The 16,226-nt window shown below is 49.6% G+C and overlaps 1 protein-coding gene across 10 annotated transcripts in view; it reads left to right on the top strand.

Moving 5' to 3' along the window:
* Nucleotides 1-16,226, top strand: part of PHACTR4 (phosphatase and actin regulator 4) — an 84,475-nt gene that overhangs the window by 39,032 nt on the left and 29,217 nt on the right. For 3 of the 10 annotated variants that reach the window (XM_059729473.1, XM_019490240.2, XM_059729474.1), the window contains exon 3: nt 7,046-7,171. The exons of the other annotated variants lie outside the window; for them this stretch is intronic. In XM_059729473.1, the coding sequence (XP_059585456.1) occupies nt 7,046-7,171 (126 nt within the window). The remainder of the gene's footprint in view (nt 1-7,045; nt 7,172-16,226) is intronic. 10 annotated transcript variants of the gene reach the window in all.

Below are 16,226 nucleotides of genomic sequence, written 5' to 3'. Positions count from 1 at the left end.
AGCTGCCTGCGGGTTCATGCAAGAACAGTATATATATCTATTTTTTGCTAATCATGCACGGCTATCTGGAGGAAATCTGGGTGAAAGCTTTTGCACGGAGAGCGTGGGGATGCTGTTCTGAGTTGTGAGATGAAAGTCCTGGAGATGCTGTGAGTCATCTCCTGTTTTGATCTGTAAAGCCAACCGACTTCCACACCAGGAGAGTGTTACAATACCATTCCTCGTTTAAAATCTACCGAAGGACGATAGCTATTTCCATTGGACCGCGTGGCTTTTTAACCGCATCGTGATACAGAACATCCCGGGAAGCATTGCTGCAAGTAATAAAGTTGGCGACGTTTCTAAAATCGGCGGAAGTACATTGCAGTGCAGTATCCGCTTGGATTTCCGTTAGTCCTTCGAAGCGCATCTTCTAGTTGGCTCAAATGATTTGCTCGATGGTGGTACACTTGGGGCAGCCAGCTGAGACCTGTACAGCCATCGCTGCGGTAGTTTCGAGCGGAGAAGGGCAGTTATGCAGCAAAAATGAGCCTTATGGACTATGCTTTTCTGTCCGGATCTGTAGCAGGGTTGAATCTCTAGAGATCCTGAGCTGCTCCTGGACCCCATCTTGAGTAACTGCTGCAAGGGGTAGCCAGTGGTCAGGTCTCCGCAGCACGTACAGGGGGTTCGCCTCGGGGAAACGGGTTTAATGGCCAAGCGGTAGAGATGCTGGTGGCCTACGTATATGTTTTTAATACTTCAAAAGTATTTGAAGTAGTGAAAGTCATTTTGGAAGGGAAATCTTGCAGATGCTGAGCAGTTTGTCCAGTGCAATCGCACTCCCACCTCACTCACGGTACTTCAGGCACCAGAGGCCTCTACTAGTAGCTGTAGTCTGTCTTCCTGCGGATGCAGGCCTACTCCATCCACAGTTAGGCAGCTGTCGTAGCCCTGTAGGAGGGTGTTGGGAGACCTGGACTCTGTTTCTAGTTTTCTTTTTTCACCCTAGTTGACGCTGGTTAGAGCGCTTTAGCTCCTGGTGCCTCACTTTCCCCATCTGTAAAATGGAGCAGAGGCTTGTTGCCCTTGGAGGCAACACTCAGGTGGACTTGAGGGTCCGGTTTGGATTTTTTTCAAGCCACTGAACATCTGCCCCATCCTTTTGGTGCCTGTCATGGCCTGGCTGTCTGAAGGATTTAGCTAGGGAAGGTGGCGGGATGAGCAGGGTGTGCGGAGGAGGGTTTGTACGCGGACTAAGCGGGGTGAACTGGTGTTACTCTTTATTTTCCTCCCCCGCAGCTTTTCTGCTTTCCAGCTCGTGCTGAATGGCACACAACGGTGGTGGAGCCTTGCCATTAGGCAGACCTGTTTTCTTTTATAAGTGGACGTTGTCTCTCATCGCTATTACTGCCTTCACCAGACGCGAAGGGCAATACCTGCCCTGGATCGCGTGAGCTGCGCTGCGGGGTACCAGCGTGCTGCCGGCCCCGTGCCGGTCTGCGTGGCTGCTAACTGATCTTAGTCATCAGCCCTGTTATGCTCTTATCACGTGTTGAAAAATAAGCCCGGTCCTCACTTGTGCAGCTGGCTTTTGTCCCTAAATGCTGCTGAAGTGAAGTGTGGCAAGAAACGTGGAAGAGGCGTCTGGCACTTCCCTCGGCTGTACGGCGCTAGCGGCTCTGGAAGATCGTCGGTGCCCACGATACCGATGAACTTGAAAACCATTGATCGCTGCTTGGGATGGGAAGGACGTTTTATCTTCTTTCTAGTACAGCGTGCTTCTGTCTTGCTTCGGAAAGCGGGCATCTTCCGCAAGCTTCCTGGGAAAGGAGATTTGAGTTTTACAATACGACTTCTGTTTGTTAATCTGTATGGGAAAAGTCTGCCTTCAAGTTATTCTCCTTCAGCTGCCGGGCTTCAAAGCTTCTTGCAAAGGGTCTGGACGGGAGTATTTATCGCTCCCCTCCACGGTGCCGACCTGTCGTTGGCTTTTGTCCTGGCAATGCTTCAAAGAGGAAGGGTTACAGATTTGGGAACGGAGACGCAGGGCACGCAGGTCTCTTGTCGAGACTTGTATATCCCACCCATTTCATTCTGTAGTGCTGATATGCATGTATTGCTACAGAGCAGGGCTCCTCCAGGCTTGTCTTTGAGGTCCTCAGTGCTTCATGCTTGGGTGGATATGCTCCCATCTCTCTTCCCTCCACCTGAAGCTGAATAAATGATCCCAGCAGCATTTCTGGTTTGGGTTGGAGGTTGCGTGTGGGTTCGCTGCAGAGAGAACTCGCACGTTTGGCACCTGAATCGCCCCCCTCGGCCGTGTCGCATGGCACCGATTGCAGGACGAGTGTTGAGGGGAGCGCGTCTCTCTTCCTAGATGTCTCTTCTCATAGTCTCAGGAAGTCGGAGGACTATCCACTTACTGTAGCCTGCATCTCTGCAAAATGGGTGGGTTACTGGTTGGAGCGAGGCTGGCTGGGGAGGTGCCAAGAGCCCAAGTCGAAGGTGCCCGCGAGCGTGGGAGGGTTGCACGGTGCCAGCGTTAGGTCTGCGGCGAAGGGAAGTCCTGTGCGGCAATGCAGAGCCCTGTCCCAGGCGTCCGGCACTCCCGGACTTTCCTGGGAGCACCAGCTGGGAGTGCAGGGAGGTGAGTTGGTTACGTGGGGTTTCTCATTGCTTCTGCTCGGTAGATGCTCGTGAAAACCATTTGAAACGAGCCAGAGGGCTGCCTCCAAGAAAGGATGATCCTGGGTTGGGAAGAAAGTAGAAGCTATTCTTGTCCTTTCTCTTCTTGACCCTCTCTGCCACCCCATCCGGTTTGTATGGCGAAATCTGTCTTGAACTGCAAGTTTAATATCCGCGTAGTTCGTGACAGATCAACAGTGACCTGGCAGAGCAGATCTCCCCGTTGGGAGAAGGGAGCCCAGTAGCAGGGCTGCAGGTTCAGAGAAGGGAAGAAGTTGCAGGAGAAATGATGCATCCATCAGCTTTGCTCACACTGGGATGAAGGCCTTCCACATGAATGAGTTAATCCTTGCAGTACCTTCAGAGGCAGGGCTCGTCTAATAGACGAGGAGAAACTGAGGCACGCTAGGGGAAGTTCCTTGCCGGAGGTCAAGCAGGGAGACGAGGGGACCAGGACCTCGATCTGGGTCTGATCCAGCGCCTTCACTCACAAGGCGTCTCTGAGAAGCAAACGTGGAAGGGAGGCCGAGAGGATTCATTTTCAAGAAGGACTAAACTATCTCATGCACCAGCATCCTCTCTCTCTCTCTCTCTGCTTCGTAGCCGCCGTACCTGCCCGCTGGCCGTCGTGTGACTGCAGACGGGAGAGGAAGCAGCTCGCCGGTTTCTCAAGATGCAATTAATTAGCATCATGAAAGTTTAAGATTCCTTACGTGCCGGGCTATTCAAGCACGGCCTAGTGCCCCGAAAAGTCAGGATGAAGCAGAACACGAAGCTCCGTTTTGTGCTCCCTGGTTGCTTTCCTCTTGGTTCTTCTGCAGTCCGGTGCATTCGGGGGTCTAGGACCCGATGGGTACGAGAACAGATCTGTGCTGGCGCGGGACTCCTGCCCCTGCATGTAGATAGATAGCTGTCCTCAAAAATAACCATCAAAAGAACCTGTGCATTCGTGGGCATCATCGCTCCGGCACGGCTGCATGATGCATTTGGGTAATGCTGCGCTTGGGACACGAGAGGGCAGACGTTGCTCAGTTTGGAGCTTCTAGGAAAGGAACAGGTATATTCAATGGGAGGCGGGTGGAGAAAGAGGATTATCTGAGATTTTCATCGACGAGTTCCCCAGCTGTAACAGAAGGCCCTGCTTTTATTTCCCCTTGATTTGCCATCTGAAATACATCCCCTTTTGAAAGACTTGCAGGTTTGATTCATTTTAACCTCCTGATGGGGAGACTTCTTCATCTAAAGGCGTTCCTTTTTCGGGAAGTAAGATCCCTGCAGGCTCCTTTCCGCATCTGTATGCTAGGCGACTTGAGCAATTTCTGCAAACCAGCAGTATAGAAAACCTGGTAGCTTTTGTCCCCGGGTCTTGCAAGGTGATTTAGAGGCAGGGAGACCCAACATCTAAATGAGGGCCTTGCATTTTAACGGAGGTTTTGGTCCGGTTAATAATTTGAGCTAACTAGTGGGATGTCTTTGTGACATCCCACTAATTTTACTGGGTTTTCAACAGCTGCCCCGTGGATCCGACTGCAGAATCGTGGCCCTTCCTCTGCAGATCAGGTCACTCGCGCCTCCGGAGAGCGTGCCGTCTAAGTGAAACCAGTACTGAAACTGGTACTGCCTCGAAAAGCAGCACAGGAAATTTGTAGTCAAACAATAACAGCCAGGGATGTTGATTTAACTGGCCGCTGGCCAGGGCTAAATCTTGGAGTGTGGCTTGAAAGCAGGCTATAGCTTGAGGATAGGGACAAAAACCTTCCCTGGTGAGCTTCAAAATGTGGAATTTAATAACTTTCAACATCTCCCGTAAGACCGTTGCAGAAAAACAAGGCCAAGTATTTTTTATTTTCCCCTCGTGGTCCCCCCTTTCTCCCCGTAGGGTAGAAAACAGCCCCACGTACTGTTTGCTTTGCATGGTTTCCCTCTGCTCTCACGGAGTGGCTGCAATAAGGGCATGCATTTCCAGGGCTGGCCTTCCCGTGAGTCATGGCTTGGCAAAGAGACCGGGCTCTCGAGATTAAGTAATGATCCGCACTGGATGAGTCTGGTAACTTGATTCACAAAGGGCAGGTTACCTTCTGCAGAAGAGGAGCAGTCATTTTTGGTTGTTTTTTTCTATTGCACTCTGCATTATCCTGGAATTGGAAGATGTTTTAATACCGACCCTTGCTTTTTAGTGGCAGGTTGCTGGGCTTTGCGTCAGGGGGGACGTAGGGTGCAATCGTATTTCAAATGGACAGTTTTCATGGGATGTGCAAGCCCGAGTTTGAAAAAGTATTAAAAACCCCCAAAAAACAACTTTTTGTTTCAAATGCTGGATGCAGGCACTAATGGAGCCGGTAAGCTCAAGGCACACTGGAAGCGTGCTTACAGAGGCTTATTTTTCCAGGGTACCCCGTGCATTGCTTGGCACTAAGGAATATTTTGCTTTGGGGAGGAAAAGAAAATCTCTTTCTCGCTGTAATTAACTCCAAGTTGCTGACAGCCGTGATTGCACAACCTTCGTGCGTGGGAGTTACGGGAGGGGGAGTCTCCCACTGAATCAGTGGGACTAGGGCCCTGGGAGTGCTTCTGCAATTAGGTCCAGATGAGGCTGAACACAAAACTAATCCTGTTTTCTCTTTAAAATATGAAGCAAACTGCTTGCTCAGGATAACTCCGTGATGGGATTGTTCCAGGAAGTCTGGCACGCTCGCTCCTCTCTCCTTGTTGGTTTAGCTGCTGCTTGTTTTCCGTCTTCAGAGCAAAGTCGAATCCTTGCAGAGGGAATCGTCCTACTGGGCATTCCTATAGCGCCGTCCTTCACTATTTTTGGAGTTAAATCAAAGTGAATCTGATGATGATGATGAGACATGACCATGTTGTGGTCAAGGACTGTGAACAAAACCAAACCAGGGGGTAGTGGTGGTCCCTTTCATACTCTGGCTTTATTCTTGTGCTTTGCTGTTACTCGAGTTGATGCGATTTAAAGCACAGGTTTTAGGGTTACGTGGCTGTTATGCTGCGTTACTCATCGTACGTTGAATGGACAGAGCCGAGTTGGGCCGTCAGTCCCAGTGGGGCACCCCCAGCTGACTTCTAGTTCTGTCCGCGGTTGCAAAAGAGTAGTTACGGGAAGGAATCGGGTGGCAAAGCGTCCTGCAGGGAGACAAAGATTCACAACTTTGACTGAGCTTGAAAGTTGGGAGGGGAGGAGGATCTCTCTTGAACCGAGCTGGTTCTCTTTGGAGGTTGAGACCCAGAGAACTGGATTCCTTGCAAAGCTATTTTCAGTGTCACCGCAGGAAAATATACGATCCTCTCCGAGTGAGCAGATATTTGCACGCCGCTCCAGACACGTTCACAAATGAAGGAAAGTCTCTTTAGTGGGTCAGTTGGCGTTAGTCCCTAGTCTTTGACTGTAAAGAGAGGATTTTAACCAACTTTAATTTCCATTTGAAATAGTCAGAGAAAATGCAGGTTGGAAGGGACCTCAGGAGGTCACATCTAGTCCAACCCCCTGCTCCAAGCAGGACCAGCCCCAACTACAGCATCCCAGCCAAGGCTTTGTCCAGCCAGGTCTTAAACACCTCCAAGGATGGAGACTGCACCACCTCTCTGGGTAACCTGTCCCTCCTAGTGAGTTTTTCTTAATATCCAACCTCAACTTCCCTTGCTGCAGCTTGAGCCCATTGCTCCTTGCTCCGTCACCTGCCCCCACTGAGACCAGTCCAGCTCCATCCTCTTTGCAACCACCCAGCAGGGAGGTGAAGGCTGCTATTCAATCCCCCCTCGGTCTTCTCTTCTGCAGACTCAGTCCATTTTCCTCAGCCTCCCTTCACAAGTCATGTCCTCCAACCCCACAGCCGTTTTCGTTGCGCTCTCTCCAATTTTGTCCACCTCCTTTCTGTAGTGGGGGCCCACAGCTGGGCACAGGACTCCAGATGTGGCCTCCCCAGTGCTGAATAGAAGGGAAGAGTCACTGCCCTCGATCTGCTGACAATGCTCCTACCAATGCACTCCAGGATGCCATCTACCTTCTTCACAACAGGGCACGCTGCTGGATCTCTTTGTTGGCCGCCACCGAATTGTTCACCGTTGTTTTCTGCAGAGCTGCTGCCCAGCCCATCAGCCCCCACCCAGCGCCGGCGCACGGGATTGCTCCGTCCTGAGTGCAGGACTTTGCACTTATCCTTATTGAACCTCATGAGGTTTTCTTTTGGTGCAATTCTCCAATTTGTCAAGGTCTCTCTGAATCCTAGCCCTACCCTCCAGTGTATCTGGGTATTAAATGAGTATTATCTTCTTGTTTAGAATTGTGTCCTAAATTTCCTCAGCAGTCTAGGAAAGCAAAGGTTGATGATCACCCTGCGTATCTCTTTTTTCCCCCTTCATATAGAAGCCCTTGAAAGGTCCATGCAACAAGACAGGATTATGCTTCACCCATGCTACGGTGTCAGAACGGTGCCCCGTGACTGTCTTTGTGGTAGGAGCAGGATGTGGACAGGAGGAGCTGGCAGCTCAGGTACAGATGCTCTGAGACTTGGACCCACTTCAAGACTCCCTGCAGCTGGTGAGGTGACGGAGGTGGATGGTATTTCATGGGACCCCTCCAACCCCAGCCACCGTAGTAGCACCCTGACCCTTCATTGCTTCCTCCACGGAGCTCCCTCTTGCATGGAAAAAGCTACTATGAGTGAGAACGAAGTAATCGGAGAACAAACCCAAACACGCCAAGTGTGAGCTGCGCTGGTGTGCACACCCCCACCATTAAATACATGCCATGCACCACGTGGAATATCTTCTAACGCCACCTCAGGAATAAACCTGTTAGACGAATCCAGCTCACCGTCCAGTTATGATGGCTCTCGATGCACAAATCTTTTGGGGGGTGACCAGGTGGAGAAGTAGGCACTGTGTATCTCAGCATGGAGCATTGATCCGCTCTCCCCAATCGGTTTCCTCGTGGGTTTATCGTAAGGCGAGGAAACCCACATCTGATAGCACTGCTGTGCTGTAAGATATTTCATACCACAGGGTTGCAAAAGGCCCCTCAGCAGATTGCTTGCATTCGAGGGAGGGATTAGTCTGGGGTGCAGCATTGCCCAGATGCCCAGCACCAGGGGTTTGAAATCTATAAAGGCCACGTTGGGCAGGGGTGCAGCGATTCACTTGGGCTAGTTTAGTGATGGGGGATTGTTTGCCCTGCAGCTTGCAGATATAACCTGGGGTTGTACTTTTATTTCATTGGCTTCTAGTAGGATTTGCAGGCAGTGCTGAGACTGTCCAACTTTTGCCAAGGTGCGTCTGTTCAGGAGTGGTGCTGACGGTCTCCGGAGGGGTTCCCCCCTTCTCGGTAGGCGCCTTCGGCTAGGATTTTGGTCAGATGCCATCAGTGGCATCTGGAGAAGGGGTAACTTTGTAGCCAGCTGTATACAAGGATACGATTAGCGGTATCACTTCTTCATCTTCGTGTTATCTCATCTCTAGACCATTTCCTTGAATTATTTAAAATGGCCTTGGCGTTGTAAACAGCTATTGTCTAGGAGTCTAATGCAATGCATAAGCAGTGTTTGGTCTTCTGAGATTAAGCCCGCGTAATATTTGGCATTTTCCTTCGGTCTCTGCAATGCTTGTACAAACAGCTGGAAGGAACCTCAAATGATCTAGTCCTCTCCCTTCCTCCAGGCAGGGTCATCCCTCCCCAAATCATCCCAAGCAAATGTACATGTGTCCAACCTGCACGTAAAGGCTTGCAATGTGAACGTTTTGCAACCTAAGCAAGCTGTTCCTGTCCCCTCTGGACACAGAATAGTCTCTCGGCATCCTCCTTTACAACAACGTTTTCTTTTGGATTGGAAGACGGTCGTCTCCCAGTCTTCTCGTTTCCGGACCGTGCATAGACGCTAGGGTTCGTAGATGCTACGCTGGCAGGGACCTCGGAAGATCATTGCGTGCAGTCCCAGTTCTTCTGACCTTCCTTGTTTGTCATGTTTTCTAGACTTTTAATTGCTTTTTTTTTTTTTTGTTCTATTTTGTCCGTGTCTCTCTCGTTTTTGAACAATAGGAGCCCGCTGGAGCTCTGCTCTGGGCTCCAGCGCGGGAGGCTAAATGCTTCCTGTGGACATGCGTCGTGCAGGGGAGTACTCTCAAGTTTTATGAAGTGTGCTTAACTTGGCCAGATCAGCTCCCTAAGTGTTATCTAGTTCCTTAAGTAAATATAGAATAAGGCTTGTATTAACTTGAATCGTCAAGTTGATAAACTGGAATGGTTCCTCTTGGAGCTGTCTTCACACTGAGCAAATATTTATCGGTGTGGTTTCCAAAGGCACATTTGTGCAATAGAGAGGGAGGTCAGACCTGTAATTACCTGTTACATCCATGCCGGTAAAGATGCCTAGTAAAAAAATATACTACACTTCTGGAGGGGGAAGCTTGTGTAGATCTAAAACACTATGCTACAGCTGCAAATTTGGATGCTCAAGTTTAACATGAGGGTTGCATGGCTCCAAAAAGTGTTTTAAAGTTTAGACAAGGTTCTTTGGGTGAATCTGATATCTTTTATTAGACCAACTGAAATAGTTGGAAAACCATTATTAAGCAAGCTTTTGGGTTCAAAAAGCCTTCGTCAGGCTAAGGACGTTTCTGCCGTTGGTGTGTGCTGTAGATTTACAGAGTAAAATGAAAGCGTTAAACCCAGCTGATTTGCGATCCTTTTAACTGTGAGATGGTGGTGGGAAACTTTTTTTTTCTGTTTCGTTTCTCGTCTAGGCAGTCAGGAGCTGAGACTATTTGTCAGATTTGCCTTGCATTTTAATGGAGGTTTTAGTCCGGGCAGTAATTAAAATAAGCAGGTGCAGCGTGGAAGTTGGGTGGTTCCCAAAAGTTGAACCAAAGCGCTTTTATAACATTTCCGCAGGCAGAGCCAAGTGAAGTGAAGGATGGTTGTATTCCCTGGTACTGGCTGGTTTTGTCGGTGCTTAAATAACTTGCAAGACGTGGAACTTGAGTGGATCAAATGCTGGGGCTGTCTAGGTGTGACGGCCAGCTGAGTTTGTCCCAGAGGTGTGCCTAGACCGAGTTCACGCAAGGTAGCAGAGGAAATGCTATAGTATTTCAAGTTGGTTTTCTTTTCATGATGAGACTTGTTGAGAGTATTCCCGTAAAATCTCAATAAATAATTCCCATTTTATGAGATCGTAAAAGGAGGAAATCCAATTTTTAGTTTGTATAGCAAGCTCTTCCCATGGGCGTGAGGCACTTGGCTGAGGTGGTTGGTGCCATCTGGAAGCCCTGCAGGTTTACAGAGCATTTTTGATGGCATCTTAAGCATTTTGGTATGAGATGGTGGATAGCCTTGTGACACCGTTCACGGCAGCTAGCTTTTAGGGTTCAAGATGCATCTCGACCTATACTCGTCTTAAGAACCTCACAAATGGCTCTAACAGATTTCTAGTTATTCCCATGTTTTTGCATGTTTAGTGCTTGATCAAGCTAGTCCTGTTATGCTCTTAAATGCTGCATAGAAAATATCGCATCTAGGCTGAGGGAGTCCAGTTTCGCGGACTATTTCTGCATCCGATTAACTGCTCTTAGGAACGCATCATGTTGCATGCGTTTTAGTTCCCCGTTTAAAGCACCCAGCTCAAAGAAGGGATGCAACCCTGCCTGGTTAGCATCGTCTTGCTTTGTAGCAATTCATTTTCAGCAAAAAATACCACCTTATTTGTGTGACTTCCTAAAGCTGATATGCACGTTCACGCTTCGGTCTGTGAAGGAGAGAATATATTTTGGCTCCCCGCTACAGTCGTGCGTTCATGGTCCCATTCCCTGACCCGGTGTTGCAAGAGGAGGAACTGGATGACCTGGTTTGTCGCAGTTTCAGTCTGAATGTCGTGCTGCGGCGGTTCGAGGGAAGTGATGGTGATGGGAATGCACATGACCTTTCCCTATTTCTGCTTGCTGTGCTACCACTTATGTAACGTGGAGGTGGCAGATGGGCACCCGACGTGCAACGGCTTGTTTTTGAAGAAAGAAAATGCTGTCTCCATACAGCTTGAACCGGTGCTTTGCTGGAATGTGTCCTGCAGCCGTGCTTCGGTTGGCTTTGGCCCAGCGCTCACTTTGCTGCTACTTCAAGATAGTCTGAGCAAGAGTGGAAAGTACTTTGTCTGCTTAAGAGATTCCTTAGCGTAGAGATGGGACCGCCGCGAATTCCCGAGTTGCTTATGTTTTAGCCATGGGAGGGTGGATATTGCACCTCATCAGTCTGGCTCTCTCATTGTGTTCTTATGCACATAAACCTTTAAAAACATTTTGCACGCACAGTAAGCAACTTATGGCTGGAGAGAAGGTGTGGGAGACGACGCACAAGACGTGTGCTGCATGAAATCTGGTTTTATTTGAAATTGTGTTTTCAAGCCATGCAGCGCAGGGCTGGGAAATTAAACTTTTGTTCGCAGAAGTGTCCGCTTGACAGCCAGGCATCTATGCACAAAAATTTAGATGTCAGCCATTTGGATTTTGATAGCTGGAAGGATTGGGTGGCTAGAAAGCCAGAATTGAAAGCAGTTAACCGGCACATGTGAAAGATCACTGGAGCACCTTCCCACCGCCCGGCCCTCCCCAAGCATCGCTATCTTCAGCGTGTCCCACCACTGCCTCTCCTCCTCCTTGCATTCCTGAGATCAAGCTGGTTCCTTGCTGACTAATCATCTGATACAAGGGGAACAAAATGCTCCAGGAAATAGGAGTTTCCCATTTGGAAGCTTAACAGGAAATTCCAAGGAAAACATGTGGCCGGTAACGGGCTTACTTCCCTGCCCTTTCTTGTGATGGATGCGTGCAAGGTAGGGCCAAAGCATGCAAACTCTACACAAGGCAGTGCCAGACGGAAAGGGAATAAACCCTTTCCAGCCCCGCACCGAAGAGGGGTGCACTTCAGCTCAACCTGGGAAAAGAGAAGGGGTTACAAGTGGCATTGTCTTGCGACCTTTTAAGATCTACCGTACCGTGGGGGTCTTTAAGAGAAGGCTGGACAGGCATCTGGCTGGGGTCATCTTACCCCAGTGCTCTTTCCTGCCTAGGCAGGGGGTCAGACTCGATCTGCTGAGGTCCCTTCTGACCCTAGCATCTATGAATCTATCCCCCAATTTCCTAAACCCCCAGGCTTTCCATTGCGTGGTCATCAGGACTAATATCCTTTCCAAATGTGTGTTTCATAGCCCGTGCAAGGATGCTGGGCGCTGCGCCCATGACTCTAAGGGAACCTGGCAATCGTTATAGATACGCCAGACCCTGGGAATCTTCACTGCTTTGCATTTTCCTGGCCATCTACAAAAGCCTGCTGTCAGTCTCCTAGAAAGTACCCAAAGCCTTGCGATTCAACCCAAATGAACAATGCCGACGTGAATAAGTGAAGCTTCCTTAAAGTGCCCAGAAAGTTGTTGCTTCCACCTCCCTTCTCACCTTTGCACCGAGCAAGTTTAAACCCTGGGCCCCAGTCCCTCTAGGTGAGAGCTCAGTTCTGTCTAATCTTCCTGAAACTTCGGTTGTGACTCTGCGCGGCTGACTGGCTCCGAAGGGAAACACCCAGTATTGTTGGTATCGGATGCACGGCTCAGTCGTAGGTGGGTTGGATAAGGCAATCCTCCCTACCTCTGCTGCGGCTGAATCACGGAGCGGAGGTCTGAGTCACTGGAAATGAATGCCGTGTTTTGCACTGTGCATCCAAAGTCTCAAGGACGGGGTCCTGGAGCAGCTAGTGCTCGTGCTCGTTCTGGGGCCGTGGGCAGGACAAGTAACGGACTCGTGGTCTCAAGCAACCAAGCTATTAATACGAACCGCTTGCTTTTATTAGAGAGGTTTGTATGCGCAGCGTGTGCGTGGGGTGCTGTCACCCTGCCCAGCAAGGGCTGAAAAAGTTTCACCGTTAATAAGGGGACGGGCATCTTCATGGGTAGCCCGGACCCCGGGTCAGGATTGCTGGGCTCGGCTTAGACGTGCTGCTTTTGGAGCCTGACCGTCACCCCCAGCTTTTTCTGCCCGTCCGCAAGTGCCGCTGAGTTCAGCAGGAGCCGCGGGGGCTGGATACGCTGGCAGGATCAGGCTGTAGGAGTCACGAGATGGATGTCCAAAACCGAGAGGCGCCCTTAGATGTTAGTGTCCACTAGAGCTGCCTGGAAAATTTCCACCGGAACAAAAGTTGAATTGAAAAAAGCTGGTTTGAGCCTGAAGTAGGTTTTCAAAGGAAACCATTTGATTCAGCAACCTTTTTTTGTTTGCTGAATCCGGTGCAGGGTTTGGATGGGACCAGGCTGGATTCCTGCCCGCTCGCCCTGGGGCTGCGGCCCCGGGAAGCCCCCTCTGCACAATTGACATTCCTGCCCGCTCCGCGTTTGAGACCTGATGTGCCTCTCCCTGCAGTAGCTGCAGGGCTCGGGTAACTTCTGCTAAGTGGGAAACCTTAGGGGGCCGGAAAAAAAGTTTCATTCTCAATTAAAAAAAAGTTCTGTGAACCCCAAACCCTGTTTTCTAGTCTTGAACCTCTTTATTTCACTCTACTGTTCTGTCAAGCCTAAGTAATACCCATCTACCTAGCCCGGAGGTGTGGCGAAGGCTAATTTAAGTGGGTTTAAGTAAGGGATTCCTCTGAGGGAAGTGCTATAGAAGTAATTAGTAAAATTGTATTCCTCTTTAACTTTCTTTTTGAAAGCTGCTCTCTGAAGTGAGCTGTTCCTTCTCGCTGCCGCGCTCTCCCCACCCCTAGCGAGGCCAGTGCTATAAATAAGTTTGTTCTAATTGTTAGCAATCAAAGCCGGGCTCCAAACACTCGCTTTGGCATTACTCTGGGTGTGCGGTGCACTTGTGAATTAACAACGCTTGAAACCTCGAGTCCTTTGGTTATATAAAGCACACGTCTTAAGCTGGTGCTTCTGCCCTGCTCGGTGGGGCACCTGTCCCTAGCGTCCGGGGACCCATGCTCTGCCCTGGGACTGCAGGTCCCCTGACCTTGGGCAACTCACTTCACCTCCCTGCCTCGTTTCATAGGAGTCACGGACAATGAGGGTGTGCAGGGACCGCAGGAGGTCACATCTAGTCCAACCCCTGCTCAGCCAGCCCCGACTATGTCATCCCCGCCGTGAAATAGTTATTGCTTAGCATCTCCAGTGCTTTAGAAGATCTCATTTAATAGTCATTTCTTTGATGCTCCATCCCCCTTTTGGAGACTTCAGGAGCATGATGGGCTTTTTTCCCCTTCTCCTTAAAAGATGTTGTGCTTTGATGCATCTAGCACAGCTTCCCAGCTTGCGTGTGGTGCATCTTCTGGTCTAATTAGTCGATATTTTTCCCATTGGAAGATGTTGGGTAGATAGCTGATACGGGGAGGGGGAGAAGGGTTGTCATCAAAGCACCAAGAGTGTTTGCTTAGTCTTGTTCGGCGTCTTGCCCCACTTTTGGGGAGCGATCATTGCTAGATCTCCCTTGTTGCGAGGGCTCTACCTCTGTCGCTCGCAATGTTGCCTTTGGAAGAAAACCAATTTGACTTCAAATAGAAGGCACTTGTGAAATCTTCTTTTTTTTTTCCTTTCCCCTGTGCATAAGGTCCCTGAAACCTCTCCAAGCTCCACACCCAACTGCAGCTTGAAATACCAATTTGCAACTCTTGACTGCATAAACAGAGCCCACGTGTTTTAGGAGCTTTTTTTGATTAAGAGCTTGTTTGCCGAGCAGCGCTGTCAGCTTCCTCGTGGCTGGTAAGGAGTGGCGTGCACATCTTAGTCTGGTTTGACTCTGGCTTTGAAACTTGCCCTTGGCATAGGATAGTCTTCAGTAGAAGTACTTTCCTCCTGCGATAACAGCATCCATATTGGGGAATAGCACTGATGTACCTCGTTCTGTTCCTTTTTGGATAGTTCACTTTTTTTGCAGGAAGCTCAAGGGACGTTTCATTAGATTCAATTAGTGCCCGTGAAATGGTTTTGAAGGTTGAATGCTGCCGTGCGAAAGCTCCTTGTACTGTTCCGTCGCTGATGTTCGGTTGGACTAAATTCGGCTCCCATCGAACTCAATCGGAGCGCCTATAAGACTCGCGTGATAGCTGAAATCTGGCCTCTCTTTTCATCAGGAGATGCAGTTTTTATTCTGCTTAGGACCAGGTGCCACTGTAGGGTTTGAGAGCATGAGCAGATCCCAGGTTTGAGCTCTTGTAGAGCGATGGAAAAAAGCAACCAGCTGCGCAGAAACTCTTCCCAGATCTTCTCCCAGGCCACGTAACTCATCTGCCGATTCGGAGAGAATTTGCAGCCTTGCATCCCTGGATTTGGTGTCTCCCCTTCACACAACTATGCATCTAAAAGACTTTCTGCTCCCGTTAAAGCAAACGACTCTAAAAATGAAGTGGAGCATCTTTGTGACTCAGACTTCAGGTACCTAGAATATGAATCCCCAGCGCGGCAAGGACACGATGCTTCTGCATCATTCAGCAGCAAGAAGTAATGGAGACAGACTGGAGATGCATCCAGGGGAATTGAGGGTGGGGGGGGAAGCAGTGTTTTCAAAGTTGTTTTTTGAATCAGTTCTCCATAGGGGAAGGGAGGGAGGGGAACTTTGTCCCCTTAGGACACTAAATCCCTTGCTGCACCTGCTTTTGAAGCTGTCTTGAAACTTAAAAACATGGGACGTCCGTTCAGCCAGTGCAAATTAATGGAAAACAGGTTGCATGCAGAGACAGGTGATTCCCTTCCCACGTGTCCCCGGTGTGTTGCACGGGGAAGGAGCGGGCGGCAAGTCGCGTGCGATCGTGCATGTACCTCGTTGGCCTAGGCCAGAAGGGGACTATTGCTTCTTCCCCTGTGTCATTGCAACTTTGAGGGGAGGGTTGGCTCCCCAAACTTTCTGCCCGTCGACAGTCAGTGTAGGACGTTGTCTGCCGGGTGGGGAGAAGGGAAGGCATGCCAGCCAGGGGCAGCAGGGCGAGCCTCTCGCTCTTCCCTCCATTGAGAAACCATCCGTCATGTCAGTGCACGGGTGTCGGAGCGTGTGCGTTTTCCGTCTTCGGTGGCAAATGCTCGGTGTTATTCGTGCACAGCTGTAGCAGGTCTGCTTTGCCAACCGAAGTCAGCTTTCTTGTTCTCTTTACAGCCTTTTTAGATCGTATCTCAGCTGCAATAATATTTGCCTTGAACTATTGGCTTGCAGCGGACTGGTCCAAAGGAGGAAAGTGAGCAACGCATCCGACTTGACAGTCGAGACCTTGCTTAGGAAAAGGCAGCGTCCTTTCGATCTGGGTCACTGCATCCTTCGAGCAGGGTGGATAGGATGATTTTTTGTGTGCGGGAATAAAGCTGTGACATTTTTGCACTAGGCGGTCCATTGGGAGCAGCTCCCACGATGATCAGTCAGAAGAGAGAGGGCTGGGTTCAGAGCAGAACAAGAGGATTCAGTACTAATTCATGTTTTAAGACCCACCATGTCATACAGGGATATATGTTTAAAGCAAACTTTCAAGCTTTGTCAGAAACAATAGTGTTTTAAAATGCTGGTTGGGATCATTTGTGCTTCTCCTTGTTTTCTGTTCT

Source organism: Alligator mississippiensis, chromosome 6, assembly GCF_030867095.1.
Source record: "Alligator mississippiensis isolate rAllMis1 chromosome 6, rAllMis1, whole genome shotgun sequence".
NCBI classification, from domain to species: Eukaryota; Metazoa; Chordata; order Crocodylia; family Alligatoridae; genus Alligator; species Alligator mississippiensis.
The sequence above is the reverse complement of the archived record's forward strand: the minus strand, read 5'-3'. Positions and strand labels throughout refer to the sequence as shown.